This window comes from Colossoma macropomum, unplaced genomic scaffold, assembly GCF_904425465.1.
Source record: "Colossoma macropomum unplaced genomic scaffold, Colossoma_macropomum, whole genome shotgun sequence".
NCBI lineage: Eukaryota > Metazoa > Chordata > Actinopteri > Characiformes > Serrasalmidae > Colossoma > Colossoma macropomum.
In genome coordinates this window covers 26,495,199-26,521,778 of record NW_023494809.1, presented here as the reverse complement: position 1 = coordinate 26,521,778, position 26,580 = coordinate 26,495,199, and the positions used below count along the sequence as shown (strand labels likewise).

At 41.2% G+C, this 26,580-nt stretch overlaps 1 protein-coding gene across 1 annotated transcript in view; it reads right to left on the bottom strand.

The window, feature by feature from the left end:
• The window catches only part of dip2ca (disco-interacting protein 2 homolog Ca), a 179,050-nt gene that overhangs the window by 66,327 nt on the left and 86,143 nt on the right, over nucleotides 1–26,580 (bottom strand). Inside the window, 5 exon segments of the mRNA XM_036558486.1 lie at nucleotides 2,881–3,078; nucleotides 3,876–3,995; nucleotides 8,751–8,885; nucleotides 20,137–20,346; nucleotides 21,958–22,083. Coding sequence (XP_036414379.1) covers nucleotides 2,881–3,078; nucleotides 3,876–3,995; nucleotides 8,751–8,885; nucleotides 20,137–20,346; nucleotides 21,958–22,083 — 789 coding nt within the window.

The window sequence follows — 26,580 nt, the reverse complement described above, 5'->3', positions numbered from 1 at the left end:
GTGCACTTTGTAGTTCTACAGTTACAGACTGTAGTCCATCTGTTTCTCTGCATACTTTGTTAGCCCCCTTTTACCCTGTTCTTCAGTGGACCCCCATGGACCCTCACAGAGCAGGTACTGTTTGGGTGGTGGATCATTCTCAGCACTGCAGTAACACTGATGTGGTGGTAGTGTGTTAGTGTGTGTTGCGCTGGTCTGAGTGGATCAGACACAGCAGTGCTGCTGGAGTTTTTAAACACCTCAGTGTCACTAGAGGATGACCAACACAAACTGCAGCAGCAGATGAGCTATCGTCGCTGACTTTACATCTACAAGGTGGACTGACAAGGTAGGAGTGTGTAATAGAGTGGACAGTGAGTGGACACAGGAGGTGGTCATGTTATGCCTGATCAGTGTATATCAGTCTGTTTGAACCTTGTCTTTGCAAAGTATTGTCATTGTTTAGTCAGTGCATTGTTTTTCTGATTGCTGTTCCGTGTTTGACTCTGCTTTGTTTCTCCTGTTTCCGATTCTCACTCCTGTTTTTTGGCTTAGTCTTTTTGTGTATGTGTAGTTTCTGGTTACGACCCCCGCTTGTTTATTTGACTCTGATCTCGTTTACTCCCATGTATTGTATTTGGTTAATCTGGTGTTAACTCTGCTCATTTCCCTCTGAATAAACCTTACGGTTTATCTTTTATCCGCGTGGGTCTGATCAGTGAACCCAGCGTGACGTCTGGTTCCTATCACCACCACTATGAACAATTCTGACTTTGTACGTTTATACAGAACAGAGCATTTCACATCAAACCACTCTGAATGACTTTATTTACATCGTAACCATTTAATTCTGTGGAAATTTTGAAAAATCGGTGGAATTCCCTTTTACTAGAAAGCTTAGAATTAAAGGAGTATTCACCCGGTCAACATTGATCATAGTACAGTATATGTGTTGAATTATTAAATAGGTAAACAAGTGGGGTGAGGTGCAGCATTTATAAAAGCCTCAGTGATAGAAAGCTGGCACGCAGCATCACTAGCACTTGTGGCACTAGCTCAAGAGAGGTCTTTACTGGTATTTTATTTATTTCTTTATTTATTCTTTTTAAAACTGATCTTTAATTTTTAAGATATATGCTATTAGGATATGATCAATTATATAAAATCTTGTCTTTAGCAATTTAGCCAAGCTTTGTCACTCTCCTACATAACGCTGAGGTTAGCTGCCAACCAGCAAGTCGACTGAATGTTTTAACTGAAGTGCGGGACTTTCTCCATAAAAAGACGTTATGTTGAGCTTTACAAGCTTTCCATTTACTTTTCAACCATTTAACTGTCTTCTTCTTTCTAATATCTCTGGGGCTGCCTATCGAATTCAGCTAAATTAAGTCAAATTATGCTCTATAAATGGTCCGGAGTGGCTGCTGGCAGACAGTTACCTACGCAGCTGCAGTTAAACTATGGCAATACTGATGCTGATACGATTAACGACGTGTTGATATCAGTGAAAAATCTGATTATCGCCCAGCTCTAGGGCATAGTGAAATAAAGGCATCCTTTGCTGGGCTTTCAGAGGAATATCATCACCTGTACGGTTTGACCGTATGTGACAAATAAGACCGCTCTGACTCGCTCCACGAGGAACAGAGAATGAAATTATTAACCACTACAAAGAGGAAAGAGGAAAAAATATAAACAAACACATACACAGCAACTCAACACTGCAACCCTCTCACACCCTCTCACCCGTGATACGCTGCAGGCGGGATCCTCGTTCAGAGAGCTCAGCTGACACAGGGGCAAGCACCTCACACACACACACACACACACACCCAATATAAATGAAACACACACTCTCTGAGCCATCCAATACAAGCACATTTACACACGTCCCATAAAATCTGTTATTCCTCACTCTATGTTAAATAAGCATCGACGAAACATGAAAAACTGTTAAAGGAATAGTTTGGCAAAAAATCATATTTAAATACTATTTGATGGGGATTAGTTTTACATCTGAAGGTGGGGTTAATGAAAGTTTACCACAGGACGTCTCTAATGTTTATGATGGGATACGAAATTGTGGTATAAATTACAAAAATGTTCACACATTTTCATCAAACCAAAAAAAGATACTTAAGCTGCTCATGTATCCAAATATTGAACTTAATCGTAATTTCGTTTATCCTAAACATCTGTCTTAAGTGAATGCAGTGAGTCATAAGTGTTGTTTTTTACATTTTTATCACCCTTAAATGGCCATGGTCCCACTGGCGTTTTACTACACTACACAGTTTACTACACAGTTTTATTACACACTTCTATAAACTAAGAATAGCAGGTAATGGAAGCTTGTACCCAACAATTAGCATTGAGCAAACAGCAAAAGTGAGTGCAAGTTAACTCATCTTCTACAGGGATCACACTTAAATACGGCATTTGTCTGCTAATTCAACTGCACAATTTCTTTTTATTTGCTGAATTTAACATAAAAAAAACTGTGACAGAAATTGTGCACAGTAAACAGCTACATTTAACAGTCTAACAAATTCAACAAATAAAATGCAACTGAGTATTAAAGTGTGTCGAAGTGTAATCTGAAATAGACTCACTTACATGGTTTCTAACACTGTATGTTATACTGTTCTCAATAAAATTAGATGAATTGATTGTTGCATACTTAAAAGCAGTGGTAGCAGCAATAATAAAGCTCAATTCTGTCCATACTTTTGGTCAATTTTACAGGTAACATAACATGTCATGGTTTGTCTGACCAACCACATCTGAGGTAAGAGGGAAATTGTGTAAATCAGATTTTTTGTCAAACCATTTCTTAAAAAGGCCTTACATGCCAAAAGCATTTACATTAAGATGTGTAAAATATAAAATGGTGGGGTTTACCATAAGTGAGGACATAGAGGGGTTTGCCGTTGGTGTCCATGGTGGTCAGGCAGGGGGCTTTGGGAGAAATGGTCCCCCAGCGCTGCAGCGCCGCCTCCAGGGACGGAGGCCAGTTGGTCACAACTCCCAGCTGCTCCCCCCTCATGGTCAGCATCTGGGCCCCCTCCGGCCGTGGCTGGTTCGGGTCAGGCTGCTGGACTGCAACCGCAAACATCGGTGGGAAGCAGAGGCTTTATTATTTTCTGTCCAGTATGTGGTCAGCTAACTGACTTCATAAAGATTTTATTTATTAGTCCACAACATGTGCTTCTCATTCCTGTGGAATCTGCTCAGACCCTTTATCATATTACATACGTATCAAAATCAACCAAGTGTTCAGTTAACATTTAAAAGAAAAACAAATTATGAAGTCCAAAACGACGGCTAAAATTTCAGCATAGCTAGAAAACAGTCGCTAAGTTGGCAGAGTGAGTAATATTAGCTTTAATCAAAAGGTGACAGCACAAATTAAAAGTCACGTCATTAGACCTCAACAGAGAAGTGGCCTATTAAACATAAGCCAGTAAGTCTAACTGTAGATGCTTATTTAAATTAATTCCCAAGCCAGTGTCTTCACGGCTGAGTAGGACTCTTTATCGATGTTATATGTGGCTACTTACGATATAGTTATGCTAATATTATCAGATGTAAAATGTGTAGGCTTATAAACAAAAGCAATGTAGGCTCAAAAACATTTATATATGCTATATTATATGACAATCATATTATTATATTAAAGACGTATTACATTAAAGACAAATCAATAGTTGCTTAAAAAAAAAAATCCCCCCTTCCCGCCTGCCTATTGTAAAAATATCATGCAAACAACTGATTTATCATTATTTTTTTTAATATTTTCTATATCTATTTTTAGATGGTGTGATAAACCAGCACGTGTAAACTGTGATAAAGCCCAGTAATGTTGGGAAGCTTCAGAAGGAGTCCCGTGATCCTACCCTCGAGAAGCTCTTCGAAGTCATCGACAAAAAATTCCCGGAGCGGAGGCCGTCTGGGCTGCTTCAGCGTGTTAACCAGCTGCTGGATCTTAGCGGAGACTCGACTGCTGACCGGAACTCCTGAAGATCAGACACACATGTATATATATTTAAAAATGCTGGTCAAAGTAGGAGTGCACAATATATCTGACGATATTTTATTCTTCAATAAAAGGGAAAATGTACATTCTACATAAAGTCATGTACATGTAGTTACTACATTCTTAGAAATGATGGTTGCTAACTAAAGAAAATGGTTCTGTATAGAACCATGAACACTCTTTACAGCTTTACATGATTAAAGGGATCTTTGCATCATGAAAAAGTTCTTCAGACTGAAGGAGAATATGCTATAGATAGTTCTATATAGAATCTTTTTGAAAAGGGTTCTATATAGGGGTCTATATAGAACCAAAAGTCTGTAACAATAGAAGAAAGCTTTCTGGTGCTATATAGAAAAAGGTTCTATATAGAGCCATATAAAACACACTCTCCATCAGTCTGAAGAACACTTTCATGATGCAAAGAACCTACTAAACATGCAAAAAATTCTTGGGGTCTTCATGGTTCTATATAGAATCGTTTTCTTTAATAAAGAACCCTTGAAGAACCATCTTTTTAAAGTGTGGTCATTTCTGTTTATCTCAAACTCTCTGGAGTGGATAGCATGGTGGATAACACCACAGACAGCCCCACACTTGGTAGGCTGGATGTTTGATTCCCCCTCTAGTGGGAACGCTACTGCCTGTGGTCATACTCCCTCCCAACCAAATCTGTTGGTGGTTTGAGTGACTGGATCACTTTGAGATGCATTTGACCCCATTCATACTTGAAATTAGCACTGTCCACTTATTAGAAGATAATTAGAAGATAGCTAATGCCAGATGGCCTAATATTACATTCACCTGACACTGTAATTCACTCTGGATACATATGAAAAATGTTTAGAATAGCTGTTGTGTCTGATTTTGCTATGTCATGATTATGGAAATTGAATCAATGATTTTTTAAATGAGAATTTAATGTAGTATGTAAACATACAAATGTCAGAAAATACCATTCCCAGTCCATACAGCCCAATCAAACGGTTCTGAACTCACTGTTTTTTTGTGAACCATCGCATTTCCATATGCCAGCCTATTCATTCTACAGCAGCTTAGCCTCGTCCATTCATGCTGAAGTTAGAGAGCATTTCAGTCTGGACTGTTCTTGATGAAGTGCAAGACAGAGCAGCCAACCAGAACAGAGGTCATTTACATACACCAGTCTTAAAGGCTTAGTGACAAAATCAGCCTGTTTAATTCTAAAGAGGCTCATCATGTAAAAATGAATTGGGACAGTTTTGGTACATAAACCACACAAACATTATGTCACACTTTCATCCAGCAAGGACTCCAATTCCCAGAACCCCTCGGATGATCACATGACCCTGTCTCCTCGACACACAACCTATCCAAGATCAGCCTCGCCTGATTACTGAGTATTTTCACAGGTTCTGTGCATCATGTGGTCTGTTTAGTTGGCCCAGGCTTTAGCTTAGACATGTTGCGAGGTATTGCTTCTGTCTTCAGAGCTACTGAGCGGTTTCCGGCTTGTTTTCCTGGTTTTTTGGCCTGTTGATTCCGATTCTGCCCTTTTGCCTGATCCTGTGGACTTGGATTTGACTATGGACTGTTTTGCGCCGACGACTTTGGAACAAACTAGTAAAGCCTCATCAGTTTTTTAATACGCACGCGTCTGTCTCATTCTGTCGTGTTACACATCATAGGCGGTCCTCTCGGAAAAGAATTAAATACAAAAAAAACATTGTGAAAAATGCACAAAAAGTAAAATTAACGGTTATTAGTATTGGCCACTACAAACTGTTAATTGTTGCTTATCATTATCGGCCCAGACATTCCACAGCAGTGCATCTCTAGCTCAAACTGAAATTCACACAAACCAGTATTCCCTCACGCACAGGCACTCGCATTCATGCAAGGAATCATCTGAATGAACCAACAAACAAGCAAATGCACACACGCATATGCGCACGTAAACAAACAGAGCTGTTCGGGCTGAGGGAAGTCAGAACAAATTAGCTGGCTGGCTGGCTGGCTGGGTAGACCTGCTTTCAGCTTCCCGCTCTTCCGTTTTCTTATTATCTAATGCCTGAATTTTCGCGTCACTCCGAACTAATCTATTCCACGAAGGTTATTGATTAATGCTTCTGACAAATGCAGTCAAATGCAGACGCTCGGGGACGTCCCCGGGGAGCAAATTAAATTGTCATAAAAGAGGCAGATCAATGCTCTCAATCATGGCCTAATCTCAGAGGATCCATCACTACAAATACCAGCTCAGGGCTCAGGCAGACAGAACTGTCCATCAACCATACAAGTTACGCCGCACGGCACCGGGGAATACACGGCCTAATGAACGGACCGAGGAAGTAGGGTGCATACAAACAACCTCAAGTGCATGTTTTGGAAGCTTTCTCAATTTTTTGTACAGCTCTTTACAGCAGGGAGATGTTCAATCAATGTTGATATTAACTCTTCAAAGCATTTTATATGAATTCTTTCACGCTAGTACTATTTATCATCATATTTCTCACACATGCTCACTGAAAAGTAAAACAAGTAAAAAATTCAGATTCCGAACTTTCAATTAATACCACTTTGTGTTCACATGCAGAGGAGGGGAAAGAGCTGTATGCAGAAGTATGTGCAACCCAAGCAAATTATTATTTTTGTTTTTTTTTTATTTTCTCAATGAAAACAAGTGAAGTTAATACATCCCCGGGGAGCAAACTGAGCATTTTTAAATATTGCAATTTTTTTGTGCACAATTTGTATTTATTTGCTCAGTTTAACTAAAACAAACTGTAAAAATGGCTATAACATTTGCAGAGTTCACATCAAATTAAAAAAAAATATATTTGAGCAGCGGAGACAAAACTTTTGCATATAATTGTATTTTAGCATTGTTTGAATTTGAGAAGTTACCGCTGGGTATGCAGTCTTGTTTTATGCAAAAAAAAACTCAATTTTGGGGGGGCCTGGTAACAGGTTGGGGCATCATCTAGCAGGCATTAAGTCATCAACTACCCAACTTCATTATGGCTAAATTGTGAAAATTACTCAGCTATTAGCACAGTCAGAAGAAACAAAAAAAGGGTTTTTTTTTTATATATTAAACTCAACACGATTGCTTACCTCATATTTAACTGGCTAATGTTCAAATACCACAACAGCTGACAACAAACCACAGCACTAGATGTAGATGGTCTGGGGCAAATGGTTGAATATAGTGATACAGTTGGTTCTTGTGGTTTTTTTCACAGTAATGAACTTTTTCTTTTCCACAATGAACTCCTACCACTCGCAAGCACTTATAAAAACTCGCACAGCTCAGTTAAGCCACCTTCTTACCATCAGGAGAAACAGCGGAGTTGCAGAGGAAATGCATAACAGCTCTATCACCGAGCTAACAATGAGTTTACACGCTGAGGAAAAGCAACACTGTGCCTTTACGTGCAACCAACAGTGGCATGCAGCCACGTAAATCTGTAAGTGTGATGTAGCCACCACGGTGTTAGCATCCACCGAAAACTTGTGATCGTCTAAAGAAAGCTTTGTCAGTGTCTTTTACTTCTTTAAGGTGGAAGAAAAGTCCTGAGGGCGCAATAACTCAGCATCTTTGCCCATGACAATCTTACATTTGATAATATTGTCATCATAGAACTCCTTTTTAACAATCTGGCTTGCAAATGGGACAAGACAGCCTTTGTCAAGTTTTAGCGCCGTTACAAATGTAACAATGTTGAAAGTCCAGACTCAAACTTGATACTACGCTTCAAAAGTTTGGAATCGCCATTCAAAATTTAGAATTACTGTTTTTATTAATATTAAGCCCATTCTGATGCAGATAGACCTATTTAATTAGGCTACAACTGTAAGACTTCAGATATTTCAAATAATTTAAAGGAAGCTGTAAAAAAATATAAAAAAGAAACTCAAGGCAGATAACGCAATGTATAGTCATTTCTTGACACATCATCTGTCTTTAGTTTCTTTTATTATAATTTTTGTTTGTAATTTTGCCGTTGTGGGACTAATAAGGGCTTAATTAATCAATCAAACTTAAGATTGATTAATTAAGCCCTTATTAGTCCCACAACGGCAAAATTTCACCTCCGCATGTGACCCATCCGTGCAGTGAAACACCACATACACACTAGTGAACACACACACAAGGGGGCAGTGAGCACACTTGCTCGGAATGGTGGGCAGCCCAATACACGGCGCCCGGGGAGCAGTTGGGGGTTCGGTGCCTTGCTCAAGGTGATTAATTTAGGCTATTAAATAATGCATTAGTGTAGTATTCATCGATTAATAACTTTTAAAAACTATATATTAAATATAACATCTTAAAATATATTTGAGTGCCTAGCCTATAGTTTCAATCTATCCTGTATAAGATATTATGACTAAAATAGTAACAATTATTAATATGAGAAGTGACTCCAGACTTTTAAGTAGCAGTGCAGATCAAATCTAAACTTAATTCATTATGTAAATATGTAATTAATCATGTAATTATGTCTTAAACAGTTAGATAATGTAGATCGAATGTACAGCAAACAACCATAGTAACACTAGACTTTTTGGTTATTATTCAGTTTTTAATCCTAAAGCTTACTGTCCAACAAATTCACTATTCAATACCTACTATGAAAATAATATGCATGGCTCACACACGAGTCTTTGCAGTTTAACGGCTTAAAAAAAAAAAATTTTATATACTGGCATTCATATCAGGCAGTGATAGATGTTTCCACACAGACATACTCACCGTCTCCGGTCTCCATGAGCTCGGCGTTGCCATATTTGGGCGTGGTTCGTGGCACAGTGGACACTTGCGGCCGTTCCACCTGGGCCGGGTGCTCCGAGGTGTAGGTGGTGACGTCCGGAGGGGCAGAGTGGTTCTCTGGGTTTTGGAGGAAACACAGGAGTCAGAAGTCAGAGGGCAGGAAGAGAGAGCCGGGGCCCGGGTCACTTCACCCCGCTCTTACAAAGGGGCCCGCAGACACTTGGCACATTGTTCGGTAGAGAGAGCGGAAAAAAGGCTGGAGGAGGGAGGGGTGAGAGTGATTTCTCACAAAAAACGTGCATATGTCTGAGGCGTAGATGGATGGAGAGGAGATGGAGGACACAGAGGAGAGCTTTTTTCCTCCTCTCCGTAATTACAGTCCCTTTTACTTCCACTCTGTTACTCCTCTGGGCTTTATTTTCTCTCTCTCTCTCTCTCTCTCTCTCTCTCTCGCTGATTGTAAATCCTCAGCTGTCTGTGGCCTATTATTCACCACTCATTCCTCCCAGGTCTCACTAATACATTAAAGAGACTCCTCCAGAGTGGATGTTTCTATCATATCAGTGCCTACGGCCCCCGGACGACGATGCCAACACCGTCTGCAGGTGAATCAGAGACCATCAATCTGACGCGTCTCTTTCTTTCTCTTCATGAAAGTAACGTTTCGCTGGTCGCGCCGTGGGCTCTCTGCGAGCTCGTAAACTGTCACTGGTTGTCCAACATTACACACGCTCCATTACGCCCCAATCGAGCAGCTAGGTGAGAAGAGAGCGGGCCGGCGCACAATTTAGGCCTTCGGAGACAGAAAGAGGCGCGGGGGTAGAATGCCAATGAGGCCTGAGCTAGCCACGTCACCTTCGCAATAAAACATCAAGATGGCCCAGAGCGGCGCGTCTGCCAAGCTCAATGACAAACAGAGAGAGCGGTTTGGATTGAACTTGGCCGTCCTCGAGTTTCGTTACAAAGAAAAGCACCTAAATAATGTCATGTCTTGTTTAATACATTGACATCATAACTTAATATAGAGGGTTATTGCAATGCCGCGTTTTGCAGAAAGGAGAATCACTGAGGTAACGCTTTAAGCAAATTCATAGCCGAAGTGCAGACTGATTTGATCAATGGTTGCGTAATTTCGTTCAGCGGTCCTGCTACAGCATTTCTCTATTTGGATTAAATCTTTGATAAAAATGCATGTATTAGTCATACGGCTGAGAGGAATGAGTCAGGGCTGCTGCCGGTGGCTGGCTGTGGGCAGTGTGAGAAAGCGGGAGAGAGAGAGAGAGATAAAGACACAGATACAAACAGTGAGAGAGAAATTGAGTGAAAAATGCAGCGACCAAGACCACTAGCTGAGCTCCTATTGCCCCTGCTACCCTGGTGCTATTGTAAACCCTACATCAGCCTCTGACCACGTCTATCTCACCACCCCTCTTCCACTACCCCTATTTTCAAATATTCACATTTTTAAACATCCAGAAAGTTCAGTCTTAGAAGTTGGTTGCATTTTTTGCTTCTTACGATTCAAACACATTCAGTGGTGTTGAGGTCTGGACTCTTTTCTCAGTGAGGTTCTTCTTGACAGCTACACATCCTTTCAGACCCATAGCGCTGAGTCGTCTTCTCACAGTGGAAGGATGGACAGAAACACCTGTGGATGTTTTCAGATCTGAAGCAGCTTGATTTTCTCTTCTCTCTCAGAGATGAAAGCTTTAAGTGCTGTTTATCTGACGGGGCAGTTTTGGTGTCTACCAGGTCTACGGCTGTTAGACGGCCCATTTTCTCTCTAGCTTTTAAGTATTTTTTGAAATCCACTGACATTCCCTTCCTTATGCAAGTGGGTTATCTTATCTAATATCCTCAGAAACGTCTCCTGAAAAACACATGAATTGCACTATATGGGCATTTTGACTGAATATTAAATACATGAAGGGTGATCCTTGACTTCTGCACAGTATTATGAGATTTAACCCAGCTGCTCTCTATGATTCTACGTCTCAAGCTCAGTCAGAAATATTTAATTTTTATTCCAAACAACACATGCGTTATTCAAATTCAAATATTCCAATAATTATTAGATTATTAGAGTAACAGTATTAACATTATATTAAAAGTTTAGACAATTACATATTCCACTGACCACATTCATCCTTAATTCCTGTCTGGAGCTGGTCAGTCATGCTTGCTAACTACACTGCATTGCACTGCCCCATGCTAACCATAAATAAATTCATTTTAGTTTATTATTCAGTTAAGCTTGTTTAAGGTTTAATACATTTTTCCTAAAGGACACATCTACTAAATTATGTTCTTCCCCATTTTTACTGCTGTCACACTACAGAATTATGGCAAAGACTTCAAAACTCTTATGTGGAATTTAATCAGAAATATTGCTCTTATACTAATTAGGCCCGCTCTACCTCATAACACAACTGATCAATGCTTAACGGCATTAACGAGGACACGGCACAAACTTACTTTTAATGAGGCGCATACAGTAATTAGGATGATTGTGGCACAACATTCTCCAACTCTAAATTTAATTAAAGTTCTTAGTCAAAACTATTTATTGAGAAGCATTTATTCATTGATTCATTTATTTATTTATTTTAAATGTTCATTTTGGAAACACACTGGCATTCATTTCACTATTTATATCGATCTGAGAAATTTGAAGCCATTAAGCATAAGCCTTAGTAGTGTTGTGGCATCTAGTACTAATGCAATTAATGTAAAATGGGCTTTCTGTCATTCTGAAAACATCTAAAGAGCTGGTCTTGGTCGTGTCCAGGTCTCTTCCTTGACTCTGTCCTGTCTCTTGACTTTAGAACAAAATGTCTTGTCAAAATGATCATGATAAACATTCAGTCAGGTGCATTCAAACTATTTAAGGTGGTGCTGTATATGATCTAGCTGGCTTTTTGTTTAGTGCCCAACGCAAACAAGACGGGCTATAAAGTCCTACGTCTACATCCACCCCTGCCCCATCCTCTCCTTCAGGCGTGAGTGTCAGAGGAAACACCAAGCAGCCTCTTTGCTTACGTAACACGACTGAAAATAGCCTGGTGACTGCTCACACTCGCTCGCTCACACTTTCTCTCTCACCGACGAAAGCGCTAATGAGTTCCCACCGAGCCCAGAGGAGTTTGCAGAAGCCGGGAAGGACGACAAGAGAGCCTCGACTTCTACATAGTATGGCACGAATGATCCCCGTGAGAGGAATCAGCTGGTGTAGCCTGTGTTTGTCAAAGGTCTTATTACCAGGGTTCCATTGATATAGAGACTGGGTCTTGTATGATGTGGCATCAATCTGCCAAAAATGGCTCTGATTGTTACTTGCTGACTTCAGTTTGGGCCTAGAACAGTGATACGATGTCTCCTGCAACAGGAAATACATTTTCCACTGATATTTTTTTCAACAGCAACATATTGTCAGTGCTATGTTGATACTTCGCAACTACATTTTTTCCCTGGTTTTTTATTCTATTATTCCGTTTATCAAGAAAAAGGCCAGTAGAGTAAAAATGGTGCAAATGGTCCAAAATTACTTGGAATAAAACACTGTTATATTAACATATCGTCCCCTTGGAGTTATAAGGCCTTATCTGACATGTTTTCCCAAATTGAGTTATTCACATTTTCTTACTCTGTGATAACTTCTTAACATTATGTGAGGTGTTTTTTTTTTAAATGGGTGTATTTTTGCACTCTTTATCTAGAAACAAAAAGGCTCTATATCTAAAGTCAAACTCTAACTTAGTCCTATAAAGTTCTATCTGTGAGCCAATCAGCACAAACACACACAAGAGGACCAATCAGGTTCTGCTTCTTTGTCATGTTGCCGCTCTGCTCAGTGACTCAGACTTTATAAAACTTAATGAAACATGAAAACATGTTGCTGAAACTCTGCCTGTCTTCTTACAGCTCTGTAAAAAGTCATAGTATCTTACATTTTATAAATATTAAGGGTTAACAGTAATTAAATAGTGTACAGTTGAATTGATGGGCACTTGATTACAACATAAACATTCATTTCATTCATGTCAAAATAAGACATTTTGGATCAGACTCAAAATTTCTGATATAAAACAAAACCTCATACTACCTTTACACTGACCTGCTAAACTTACTTGCTGGGACAGTTTATTACAGTAGCTGCCTGCTGTTTGACCTACGGAAAACTTAAACCAATGGTTTCTACCTCAAATTGACCTCTGCACTGGACAAAATATTTAGCACTGACCTTTATACTTAACCTGCAATGGTCTTTTTAATAGAAAAAAGATAATTTGTAAACAAATAATACAAATAAATGTCACATAAAATGTCACAGAATGCATTAAATTCCACTTTCTGATAATGGAGACACTCTGTTACACTAATTTTATGTATAAAATTACGAGTAAACTGTTTGTGTTCCTTGCAACTTAATAACTGCTTCTTTTCATGTTTTGCCAGAAAGAACCTTATCATTTCAAGCTTAAAGTGAGTTCTTAAGATTTATAAATTTCAAAGGATTTGAACTTCAATATCTCAAAACTGCTCAGAACGCAGACAGAACCTAATAATGCCAAGGGGACGGTATCTATAAAGTTAAGCACCTTTTTTTTGCTTCTTCTGTAAAGTTAACATTTCAGAGATGACTCTGTAGAGCTGTTTTTCCAACTACACTATAGATGTCGTCATCAAGGTGACATATCACTCACCACTACGACAGTAAGAACATGTTACTTTTAGGGATGCACAGTGATACAGGAATCATATTGTCTTTACTAGGAAACTGTTTTAAATAAATGTATGGAATGTGACTGATGATTAGATCTGACCGATATTTCAAACCGATATTTACTGATGTATTTAATGCACTCCAGAGGAGGAGAACATTCAGGTGATGCTAGGCTGCTGTGCTAAGATGTTTGTATCTTATTCATTTTACTGCATTTTTTACCCTGAAGAAGTAAAAGCTACTTTTCTTTGTAACAATAATCCATGCAGATTTTGTCAAAAATTCTACTTTTTATAAATATTTGTGTACAGTGTCAGTATTGGCGAATATGTACATAACAAAAATATTGGATATTGGCATCTGTCCACAATTCCCACATCAGTGAATTCCTAGTTATTTTATTACTAAATTCCTCATTTTTAGATACTGTAATGTGCAAAAGTTAGAAACCACCCATCATCTACTGAATTTCAAGTCAAAACAGCCATTAAGTATGGGTTTCAGATGTCTCTGAGGAGATTAGATGTAAGACAATCCACTTCCAAGGAACAGAAGAGTTAGAGAAAAAAAAAGCAGGGGGAAAAATCCATTTTCCAAAACAGTAACTAAAAGTTATAGAGAAAATGGGACTCCTAACAATAGTGCAAGACCTGATCAAGACCATCAGACAAACAGCACTTAAATCTTTGAGAGAGAGGAGAAAATCAAGCTGCTTCAGATCTGAAAACATCCACAGGTGTTTCTGTCCCTCCTTCCACTGTGAGAAGACGACTCAGCGCTATGGGTCTGGGATGTGTAGCTGCCGAGAAGAACCTCACTGAGAAAAGGAGACGGACACATCAAACAAAGAAGCTGAACAATGGACTGACCATGAAGTGTCTCGAAAAGAATGGACACTCAAAAAGAAAGAGTGGACACACTAAAGAATCAACATTTTATTTGGATTCAGTTGTTGAGGCTTCTGTGATTTTCTGTTAAGTGTATATTTTGACTGGAAAGTAAATGAACAACTTTTTCACAGTTCTGTACATCACAACATTTAACGGTCAGCATGCACATAAAAATGGGGTCGTACAAGCAGCGATTCAGGAAGGTAACGAAACACTAGATCGACAACTACACACACAAACACACATAGGGTTGAGAAAAGAACATTAAACACACACAGATGCAGACAGCACGGACGGAGCATCTAAAAGCAGACTGAACAGAAGCCCCATTAGCACAGAATAAATCAAGCACGCTGTACTTTGTACCCAGCATGACAAAATAAAAGTCCAGAACACACAAAGTACACCGCTTTTGCACAACGTCACACTTTGTATCTCAGGATAACAACAGCAGATACAGAAGCGCAGGGCCATGGGGTGGGGAGGACATCTCTATAGTCCTTACAAACACAGTACGGCTGATGGTCAGACACACCATCAGCACATGGAGCAGCTTCATCACATACACACACACACACCACACACACACTGAAAGGCCTGTAGTCCTGTGCAGACACGAGGAACTATGCACAGGACACAGTGATGCCGAGGCGGTCTGGATGAAGAGGGATGAAGAAGGTGGGAGTGGGGCAGAGTGTGTGTTGAGGGGGAAAGGGTTTATACTGACCATCCGACTCCAAGGGAGGTGGCCAGAGGAGGTCAGATCCGAACTCACAGGAGCGACGCAGCGAGTTGCCGTTCTCAGCTACACCGAGCATAGTTTTCCGCTTCAGCGAGAGGTGAGCGATCGGCCCTGGATGTGGAAGGAGGAGGAGGAGGGAGAGAACCAGAACCTTAAAAGCTGACGAAGAGTCACCGGCCACAGGCATGGATGGGCAGGAGGGGAGGCGGATGACCGGAGCATGGGCGCTGCCATGTCCCCCATAGAGCACAGCATGGTCTGGCACGGCTCACATGAAGGGGTGGGTAAGGTGGGGTTATGATTCAGGCTGCCTACACAAGCTCTATATCTATGCACACACATCCCACCCATCAAACAGAAAGAAACTAATCAGAGAAGCAGCTGGCATGGATCGCAAAACTTATACAAAGTTCGTAATAGATCCTGGACTATCGTACACCGATCAGGCATAACATTATGACCACCTCCTTGTTTCTACGCTCATTGTCCATTTTATCAGCTCCACTTACTATATAGGTGCACTTTGTAGTTCTACAGTTACAGACTGTAGTCCATCTGTTTCTCTGCATACTTTGTTAGCCCCCTTTTACCCTGTTCTTCAGTGGTCAGGACCCCCATGGAGCCTCACAGAGCAGCTACTATTTGGGTGGTGGATCATTCTCAGCACTGCAGTAACACTGACGTGGTGGTGGTGTGTTAGTGTGTGTTGTGTTGGTACGAGTGGATCAGACACAGCAGTGCTGCTGGAGTTTTTAAATAATGTGTCCACTCACTGTCCACTCTATTAGACACTCCTACCTTGTCAGTCCACCTTGTAGATGTAAAGTCAGAGACGATAGCTCATCTGCTGCTGCACAGTTTGTGTTGGTCATCCTCTAGTCCTTCATCAGTGGTCACAGGAGGCTGCCCACAGGACGCTGTTGACTGGATATTTTTGGTTGGTGGACCATTCTCAGTCCAGCAGTGACACTGAGGTGTTTTAAAACTCCAGCAGCACTGCTGTGCCTGATCCACTCAGCACACACTAACACACCACCACCACGTCAGTGTTACTGCAGTGCTGAGAATGATCCACCACCCAAATAGTACCTGCTCTGTGAGGGTCCATGGGGGTCGTGACCACTGAAGAACAGGGTAAAAGGGGGCTGACAAAGTATGCAGAGAAACAGATGGACTACAGTCTGTAACTGTAGAACTACAAAGTGCACCTATATAGTAAGTGGAGCTGATAAAATGGACAATGAGCGTAGAAACAAGGAGGTGGTCATAATGTTATGCCGTAACTGTGTATATACTCTGTGTGAATTTACTATCCTTCAAATGCTACTTAATAAATAAGGAGGTGCCCAATGTAAATCTAAACACTATGCAATAACAGTAACAGGGCTGCAGCTTATTTCAATAGTTGATTAATCGGTCCACTATGATTTCGTTTTACTGATTAATCAGAAAAGAAAAGGTGCAGTAATAACAGTAATAACCAAACATTTTACTTACACAAGGTTTTATTTTTAAAATATCATTTCTCCTTTTACACAATGCTCTAGCAAACAAAAAAAATCTAAATCATCACAGGCATTGCAAAAGATCTTCTTGAACACGCTGTTTTTTTATCAGTGTGAAAAATGCAAAAAAACAATTAAAAAACAAATTATATTTCCTAATGGCATACTGGTTGTGACACAGTTTGGAACCATATGAACCTTTATTCCGCCCACTACTAGTGTGTAGTCTAATAAGTTAAAGACTATCTCTTGAAGTACAGATGCCGCCGACTTCACCTGTGTGAAGAGTTTAATACCGCACTGATTTGAGTTTAAGCAAACCGGCCGCTCTCTGAAAGCGGTGAGCACGGTAGAACTGTGTGAGCGGATTAAACGTGGTAAAACGATAACCCAGGGGTCAGGAACCCAAATGTTAAGAAGTGCCATTTTGTCCTTTCAACAAAAATCAAACCACCTTGGAAGCCACAACATTTTATGTCCGTTTTACCAACTTGGCTGTAAATATGTCTCAGTATGTGCTGATGTACTCGAATAGACTAACAAATAAAATATAAAGGCAGACGAACTTTCTTCTGCTTTAAGCTTTAGCTCTGCTATAGCCGCTTTTCTCGCATCTCCAGCAGGAAACTTTTCCGCAAAAGTAGAACAGTTTCTTGTAAAATGTCTGTCAACATTCGACTTTTTACGAAGCTGAAGTCACTTCTCATTCTCCAGCTTCTTGTTCGAATTTTCCCGTTACACCTTAAATGGTGCCTGAGGCGGCAAAATGTAACTGCTGCACCATTTAAGGTGGAATGGAAAAATTCTAATCGAGAAGCTGGCGAATGAGAAGCTGATTTCAGCTTCGTGACTATTAGTTTTTGACAGTTTCTCGTTGCAGATTAAATGTATCAGCCGAGTGCTCATAAATGCAAATCCATTCGTCTCCAAATTATCAATGTTCGTCTTAAATCTTTCTCTTTGCCTTTTCGTTAGCTACTAGCTAGGCAAGATTGTTGTCTGTGTTGTCTGTGTTGTTGTCTGACCAGCAGTCTGCACGCCAGTCTTCAGGGTCAAAGGTTGCTGAATTAGCAGATATAGACTACATTAACTCCAATGTTTAAGACCACTTATTGTTAAAACTGTGTTAGAATGATCAGTAGAGCTTTATTTTACTGCATAGGATGATTTTTTTTACCTAAAAATTTAATTCTGCTGTGGAGCCGCAACAGGACGGTAAAAGATGTTGCCGACTCCTGTGATAACCAAATCAAAGCAATCTGAAAAGGCAAGTGCAACCAGAATTGCGGGACTTGTGCCCAACATTCAACCAAGTGTGGGCATGGGGTGCTGCTGCCTGGCCCCACCTAGCATTCCACGCTCCATGGCAGCTGGTACGATATCGAGGCGAGTTGGATCTTGAGCCAATGGAATGTGTGTCTTCGTGAAGAATAAAGATGCATAATTACATTTACGCCCCCTCTATGATCGCCCAAAATAGCCATGAGCAAAAGTTCTGGGAGTGTTCCAGATCCCTCAAACTCTCTTGTTCTCTTTGTCTGGTAGTCTGCTTTTAGATGGTGCCACAACAGAATCATGTGAGGGGCGACAAAGATAGGACAGAGGGAGAGAAAGAGAGAGAGAGAGAGAGAGAGAATGAAAGTGGAGAGAGACGAGGAGAACACAAAAAAAGACAGAGAGGCAATGGAGTGAGGAGAAAAATGAAGGAGGAAATGAAAAACTGGGGGAGAGAATCAGAGCGGAGAGAGAGAGAAAGGAAGAAGGGAACAAAACAAGTATGAGGGTGGAGGATGGAGAGATCCTTTTTTCTGTCTAGACTTCAAACTTGACCGTAGGGAGCTCGTCGACATGACACGGCTAATAATGCAGGCCACTTCGCCGCTGAGACGGGCAAAGGGGCTCGATGAACCTCTGAACAGCTTCTCCTACGCTCTTAGGGTGGGGTGGGGGGAATTGGCAGTAAAAGTCTTTCCTCTTCCTACTGTGCCTTGTGTTTACATCTAAAACGAGCTGCCTGGACTGATTTAACATCTGCGTGGCACACGTTGGCTACGTCCAGAGTCCCTCTGAGGGCTTTTTCTTCCTGTACGTCTAGCGCGGCGTCACATACCAAAAGCCAGCAACAAACAGCGCTGGAAGTGCGTAAAAATGAATAAAAGCACTGTTGCATGCAAAAGATTAAACACTGCCCATCGAATGACATGCTTTGTTCATTTTCTAAGTGGGAATAAGTTAAAACATCCTCTACAGGGAACAAACTTAAATATGATCTGTACGGCTTACTGCAGTGCACAATTTTAATGTATTTGCTGATTTTAACATTTTGGAAAAAATAAAACATAAAGTATAAAATATGCCATAACTTTTGCACAGGACACATTTTACGTTTTATTTCTTCCCTATTATATAAAATTCAGTAAAAAACATTAAATGTGCAGAAGTGTGTTCTCTGTAGGGGATTAACTTATTATGTGAACTTATTTTCACATCAACAAAACATAATTTGACCAGGGGTGCCCAAACGTTTGCATATGACTGTCGCACAGCTAAAAAATGTTTTAGCAGTCATCTCGAAGCCTGACTTTTTCATATTTTGTCCATAGTTTTGTACATTTTCTGAACAGTGTTCAAAGTTGTTATAATACGAGAAGCAGTAAATTATTATTAAAATCTCTAAAATCTCTAAAGCTCTCTTTTTTGGCTTATGATGATGCAGGTTTGTTGCAGCAGTAGCCATTACTGCTTCACATTTAATCCCCAACACTGGGAGAGAGAACATTCATCATGTTTCTGCAGTTTAAGGATAGAATAGTTTTTGAGCTATGTGAGCGTTTTATACTTGGATTTATAGCAGAGTGGTTAAGTCACTCCCTATACACACAGGCCACAGGAGCATCCTGCTCTGACACTAGACACATCTAATTGTCATTTTCATTGCTGCCCGTGTAATGTGATGTCATGGCCGCCCTTAACGTGAAAACTCATATTGATAGAACAGTAAAATTAAGTAATTATGCAGCCCTAATCTGTGAAAAGCATGTGATGATTTAGGCATACAGCTTGCACGTTGCTAATTGGTGTACATAAGCTTCCATAACTTCTCACACCTCCAAATAAGCAAACTTCAGACACCAAACATATCTGGGCTGATAAACTAAGGGAAAAAATGCATGAATTAGCCTCTTTGCCAAACTGCATCTTTAATTTAGCTGACACAAAAAAGCTAAAGCACACAAAGCAGATGCTGACATCTATACGCGAAAGGAACTGAAGCTGGCAAAAGGCACCAAGTGTGAGTAAACTGGAGACACGCAGATGTACAGGGCGAGAGGAAGCAAATGAAAAGGACGAGAAACTGACAGCAGACGGAGGCAGACAAAGACAGCATAAAGGCAGCAGAGGAAGCTGAGCCAGCAGAGGTTAGGCAGAAAGCAGCGAAAGAGCAGGAGAGAGAAGGTGGTGGAGGGACGAGGAGGAGGAGGAAGGAAGATGAAGGTGCTGGAGTTACCTGGCTTGCTGACGTGCGTCTGGGCGAGGACGTCTGCCAGGCGTCCCGCTGCCCCACTGCCGCCGCTTTGTGTGCTGGAGGACGAGGAGGAGGTGGTGGAGCCCTGGTGGATGGCGCGGCTGATCCAGTGGTCCATGCTGACGCTGCCCTGGCTGGACGTGGGCGTCCCCTCACCCTGGCCGCCCTCTTCCTCCGAGCCGGACGACGTGTCTGTCAGGGGGGGCAGGAGGGACGAAAGCGGGGAGAGGCCTAGTGAGAGTCACTCACACCCACTCGACGCTCAGCCCAGACGGTGGATTTAAGTGTTTGTAAAGCATACACTGCTGTCAAAAGTTTGGGGGAACCTTGACTTCTATTGTATCATATTTAGAGACCATTTTATTAACCTTAACTCAGTCCTTGAAGGTGTACACACTTTGAAATATCTTTTCTTGTTAAATGGATTTTGTTTAAAGAAATCTCACTTAAGCAATTTTCTCCTTAGACCAAATGTAGCTGATCAAAGACATGTTTGGAGTCTTATGTTTGCTTTAGTTTCGCACTGGAACTATGAAGCTATTATAGCTAACAAATAATGGAAGTCTGCAAATGGAATGCAAAAAGCTATTTGGGTGACAGACTTTTATTATATTAACCTTGCAAATAAACTGCAGTCCTTCAGGGCAAAACTAAAGAACACACCAAACATGCCTTGGCCGATCAACCACACTTGAGGGAAGGAGAAAACGTTTGCTGAACCATTCCTTTCATTGTTTCTCACTGAAATAAGCAGAGAAATGATGAGGAAAGTGTAGTAATTTTCAACAGTTACCACATTTCTGTAAAGTTTCATTATGGCTACGTTCACTTTACAAGCCTAAATGCTTGATTCCCATTTTTTTGCTCAGATCTGAATTAATGTGAATGAACTTGGGTCCTGAAATGACCAGAATGTCCTAAACAATAACGTCAGGTGAACGAACCACGTACATCACAAGCAACAAACTGACTAACCAGCAGAAGGCTGCTCTGAGCAGCCCTCGACTGTTCATTATTAGAGTAAGATGAAGGAAAAAAAAAGATGATGGTGGATGCACAACACGGACACATGGCCACAAATATCGGATATGCATCTGATGTAGTACCACATATGAAAGTGGGTCAGATTTGATCAGATTTGTGTGTCCACACAGCTCTGAAAACAAACAATCTGTCTCACTTTAAGCCACGCAATGCGAATTCTTATTATTGGTGAATTTGACAAATATGTACAAATTTGCGTCACTTCTCGACACTGAAACTAACAGAAAAAAGTGAAATGCAGATTTGAAACCTGTTCATGCAAAACGTAAATCGAATCCTTACATAATCAAACGTTCTATGTTTTGCCTAAATAACGATGTGAAAGTTTTCTTTTCCTGCTACAAATAAAAGCATATATTGAAATTCTTTTGGCCTAAAGGAGGTTTAAACACCTGGGTCCTGTTTCTCAAAAGCATCTTAGCGTTAACATCATCTTAACTGGTAGAGAGAGTGTTCAGCGTGATGCTCGCACTAGCATTTAAGAATCATCTTTAATCTTTATGCTAACATACCTTCAGGAAACCAAGCCCTGAAGGGTGCTGATGAATGTCAACATCCCAACAAGGGGATAAAATATGTGGGCTATGTCATTATAACCCAGGTAACCTGTCAGTTGGTCCTTCGTTTTTTGCAGAGAAAAACGGAAAGATCTAAACAGCATAGTACGTTCAGCTTTTCCAAACCGTGAAAACGCTAGCTTCCCCAAACTTCTGATGGGCAGTGTATGTCTGTGAGGTGCGGGTCGGAGATGAGGCTCACCTGGAGGGGTGTAGGCATCCATAGAAGTCTGGACCACTAGGGAGCGGCGTTTTGAGGGCATGGGGACGGCCACTTTCCTCTCCTTGTGTTTGGCTAGGGCCGCTTGTACCGCTTCTGTGTGCACGTCTGTGGGACAGCGAGTCAGAGATTGAAAATGGAGAAACAAAGAGGCAGGTACACAAACAAGCTCATTGGGTGCTAACAATGGCTGTGGACTGAAGCCTGACAGCTGACACACTCTGTGACATGAGCGGAGTGGTGAAGGGGCCGTGACAGGAGCCAAAGCACCACCTCCAGCCCTTATGTGTGCCGGGCTTACTGAGTCATCTAACTGTGTATGTGTGCATTAGAGAGATAGAGAGAGAGAGATGGAGAGGGAGGGAGGGGGAGAGAGAGAGAGAGAGAGAGAGAGAGTATGCAAGAGCTGACAGCATAGCTGACAGTACCCTGCACCCACTGCCATATGTAGTCACAGGAAAATATGAAAGTATGGCACTGTTCCTCACACTGACACAGCTATGGCCTCTAATGATCCAAGCTGTTATTAGGACAACTCTACAGAGAGATACAGAGCTCTAAGCTAGGGATGGGCATAGTTACTTAAATATTAGGATACCTGTCCTCATATTATCACATGGTTAGAAATAAAGGTGCTGCGCAGGTACGTGTTTTGTTCATCATGGTACAACCAATGAAAATGTACCCTCAGAGGCACAACAGTGGTTTTAAAGTCCAACTGTGTGTAAATATGTTGTTCTTATCGGATACATATTGGTGCCTTTTCATAACCTAATGTTAAACTTCATTTTTCTGACTTTCAGCACTTTCTTTGCTTTGGCATATTCCATGCATGTCTTGAGGATTTTAGGGGGGGGTTATCGCGGTCAACGTAAATTCTTCTGTTGTTGTAGGAGATTTCCTTCTTTTGCCAGGCTCTCCGAAGTCTGTTATCCTTCACTCGGTAGCTCAGAACTTTGCAACGATTGAGTGAGGTTTCAATTCGCCGTTAGTGGGTTTGGTGCAAGGGCTCTGTACCCGCTCAGTACGAAGCTTTGTGTCGTCTGGAAGGTCAAGTTGGCATTCAGGAGGGTCTCTGAAAAGCTCACCATGCAGCGTCCCTACACATCTTCAAGGATGCCACAGATTCGAATGTTATCCCTGCGTGAGCGCCCTTCTTGGTCAATCAGTTTTGCTTTAAGAGTAGCTTCCTGTTTTAGAACCAGTTTCAACCGTTCATATTCTTTGTTCAGTCCCCTCAGTGCATCCCTCAGCCTTGTCCAGTCTTCTGTTCGTCTTGGTCAGTTTGTGTTTTGTATCGGCAAGCTGTTGTTTACTGTCGCATCTAAAGCCTCTAATTTTGTCCAGCACTTTCTCAAGACTGGCATTTGACCATTCACTGTCATGTTGTTCAAGTTCTGGAGAACTTCGGCCAATTAGTTGCATCACTGTTTCAGTATTCGAACACACAATACTCCTACTTCTAGTGACAAGCCCCTTTATTCATAGTTCGCGAGTTTGATCCATAGTGATGCTACAGCCATCCGTGGCCCGGAGTCCAAGACAGCACAATTGGCCTCGCTCTCTGGATGGGTAGGATGGGCCCCCCCTTCTCCCCCCATCACTCAGCGCGATGCTAGTCAGCGCAGGCGTCTGTTCGGTGATGTAACAGATCTGGCGGTTGGCGCTTTCCTCCGAGCGCGTTTAGCTGTCCAATGACGTTGCGTGAGCGGCAGTTCGAAAATGTGCTTCACAGGTCTCGGAGGAAGCCTGTGTTCGCCTTCGCCCTCCTAGCGTTGGTAGTATTGTGTGATCTGGGGAGGCCTAACTAGTGGGTGGAATTGGAGACGACTAAATTGTGGAGAAAATTGGTGGAAAATCCTCAAAAAAAAAAAAATCACTCTTTACATGTCAATATCGATGCCGTTAGGGTTGTGCTTTCAAATTGTCAGGGAGCGCTGAAGTTACACGACCATTCTTAGGTCCATAGTGAACCGGAAGCCCATAACCTAATGGTTTTAAACAGAACAATAAAGTAAAAAGCCTGGAGACAAGACGGGGTGTGTGGAATCAATACAGCTTAAAATATAATTATAAATAATTACTGAAATGGATTATGGTATAACTATGATCCCTAACTGAAGGTAGTGAAGATGTACCCTTGAGGGCACCACCCCAGTGACAGTTTAGGACCATTTTTTTCTAAAAGTGTATTCCTTTACCTATCATTATAGCTCTACTGGAAAAGATGTTTAAAGCCGAAGAGAGAACACTGTGATCTTAACGCAAAAAACCCAAACACAGTGAGCACACCACTCCTACTGCAAGGATGATGGAGGCAGAATCTCCTTTACCGAGGGTCATCTAGGCAAAACAGAAGAGGGGCTTGATGGGGGGAAAGCCAGACTGATTCTTGAATGCAATCTGCTGACCCCTTCCAGAAATCTGTTAATGACCCCACTCACTCTGTCGAAGCAACAGAGCCCTCTTTAAAGAATTGGGTAAGAATTATAGCAGAATCCAGCTGAAGCTGCCCGCAGAGTGACAGAAAATCAGTAAAGAGGGCAGCCCACTGCTGGTCCAGCCACAATTCGACTGCGGCCAGATCTGCATGAAGGAATGAACAAACACTGCTTGGCAAAGCCAGACTGGATACAAATCTTAAAAGTATGTGTAGTAAAATAAACAAAATGCCCTTCAAGCAAGTATTAACTCCAAATCCAGCTTCTAATTTTTTTAGTATAATATGTAAACAGGGGTCAAAGATAGCATATTTGTCTTGCAGGGCTTTTCAAATGAGATTTTTGAAACAACAACAGACATTTCAGTGACAAATCTGGATTAGTGACTCATTTGATCTTCCAGCAGATGTACTTTTAGCAACACTGTACGACTTGTTGGAAAATATTGATTATAAAAATATAGTGTTTGTAAAGCAGTGCAGTGAGTCTGATTCAGACATATGAGCAATAAAAAACACTGTTTTTATGAGTGGCTTTCCATGAAAAACGACACAAAGAGAGAGACAGAGAAAACTGACAGACAGAAGTTATCAGGAGTCTGAATCAATCCGCTTGCCGAACACCTCCAGCCTCCAGCTTCTTACAGATTAATCTCTCGCTGTCACACACACACACACACACACACACACACACACACACACCATATTTCTGCCGCGCAGATAAAGCACAAAGCACTCCTAGGCCATGAGATACTTCAAACAGAGATCCAATCAGAAAGTTTGGTTAGCTGACACATCAATTGCCATGTATTTGCTCTGAGGGAGGAGGTTAGCTACACAGCAATCGAGGCAGGCCCTGAGATAAGCAAGTCATAAAATTAACACACAGCCTTCAGACGACACGTCAGCTGCGAGGCTGAAAACAGAGGTCTTTAAAGAGATAGTTCAGCAAAAAAAATCTAATTTACACTCCTTTCCCCTTATATAGCCAATCAGCCAAGACGAGATCTGTCAAATGTTTTCTTCCTCAGTTTTTTATTAGGGCTATAAGGCACATATAGCTAACAAACAAAGGAAGCTAATAACGCACCAACAGAGGTGTAAAAATCAGGTCCAGAAAGTAAAAATCCTTCCCAGGATTTTGTTCCAACTGCCTGGACAGCTCCGCTGGTGGTTTGATCTAACTAGAGAAGCCAGGCCGTTGGAACAAAATCCTGGGAAGGATTTTTACTTTCTGGACCTGGATTTCACGCCTCTGATCACCAACAAGTCATACAGACGGTCAGTCACGTGGGGCTAGACATGATCTTGTAATGAGAAGGTCCAGGGACAACCATAAGAAATTTTGAGGCTAAATGTGGGTGGGAATGTAGACTTACTAAACTAATCCAGCACCTCAAATTGGCAGAGCTCAAGGTAGGGGGTGATGGTGTACTCGTCAACATTAAGGTAACCATATTTTGGTTTTTAAGAAAGAGGAACTACAGGCATGGGGCAAACTGTAGAAAGCAAATGCCAACATAAAAGCAAAGCCAAACCCCAGACATTTTTGGCAATTTAGAAATCCCAGATGTTTTCGGTCCTAAAAATAGGACGGGATGGAAAAGAGGAAGTTTGGTCACCCTCGTCAACACTGGAAATAGCATGTAACAACAGATGTAACGTAAGTTAGAAAGGCTGGGAATGTAATTACTTCTCTCAACGTGTTCAAATTACATCCAGGTGTTCATTAAGTTTGTGCAGACTTGTCGATTTGGTTTAGTGTACACTACTGTAAACTATAAAAATGGACAAAACTTCACAGTGTAGCTGAACGGCTGCTCCCAATTTCTGCTGTTTCTATTTATATATAACTGTTAATCTTGAACTTTGGAGCAGAAGATTTAAGTTTACAAACAGAAACAAGATAAACTGCATATCGCTGCTGTCAGAACAAAACCTTGTATCTCCAAAATGGTAACTTTACAGGAGAAGGAAAAAACATACTTCACTTTTAGTGTAAGTCAATGGAACCAGACTTTTTTTTCCCAAGTAATGTTGGCCCGTTTCTTTTAGTCCATTCATCTTGAAATTTACACACAATATAAAGGACAGTAGGCATTTTCAATTTATGTCAAAATCTAAAAACGACAAAAATGGAGATACAAGGTTTTGGTCCGACATGA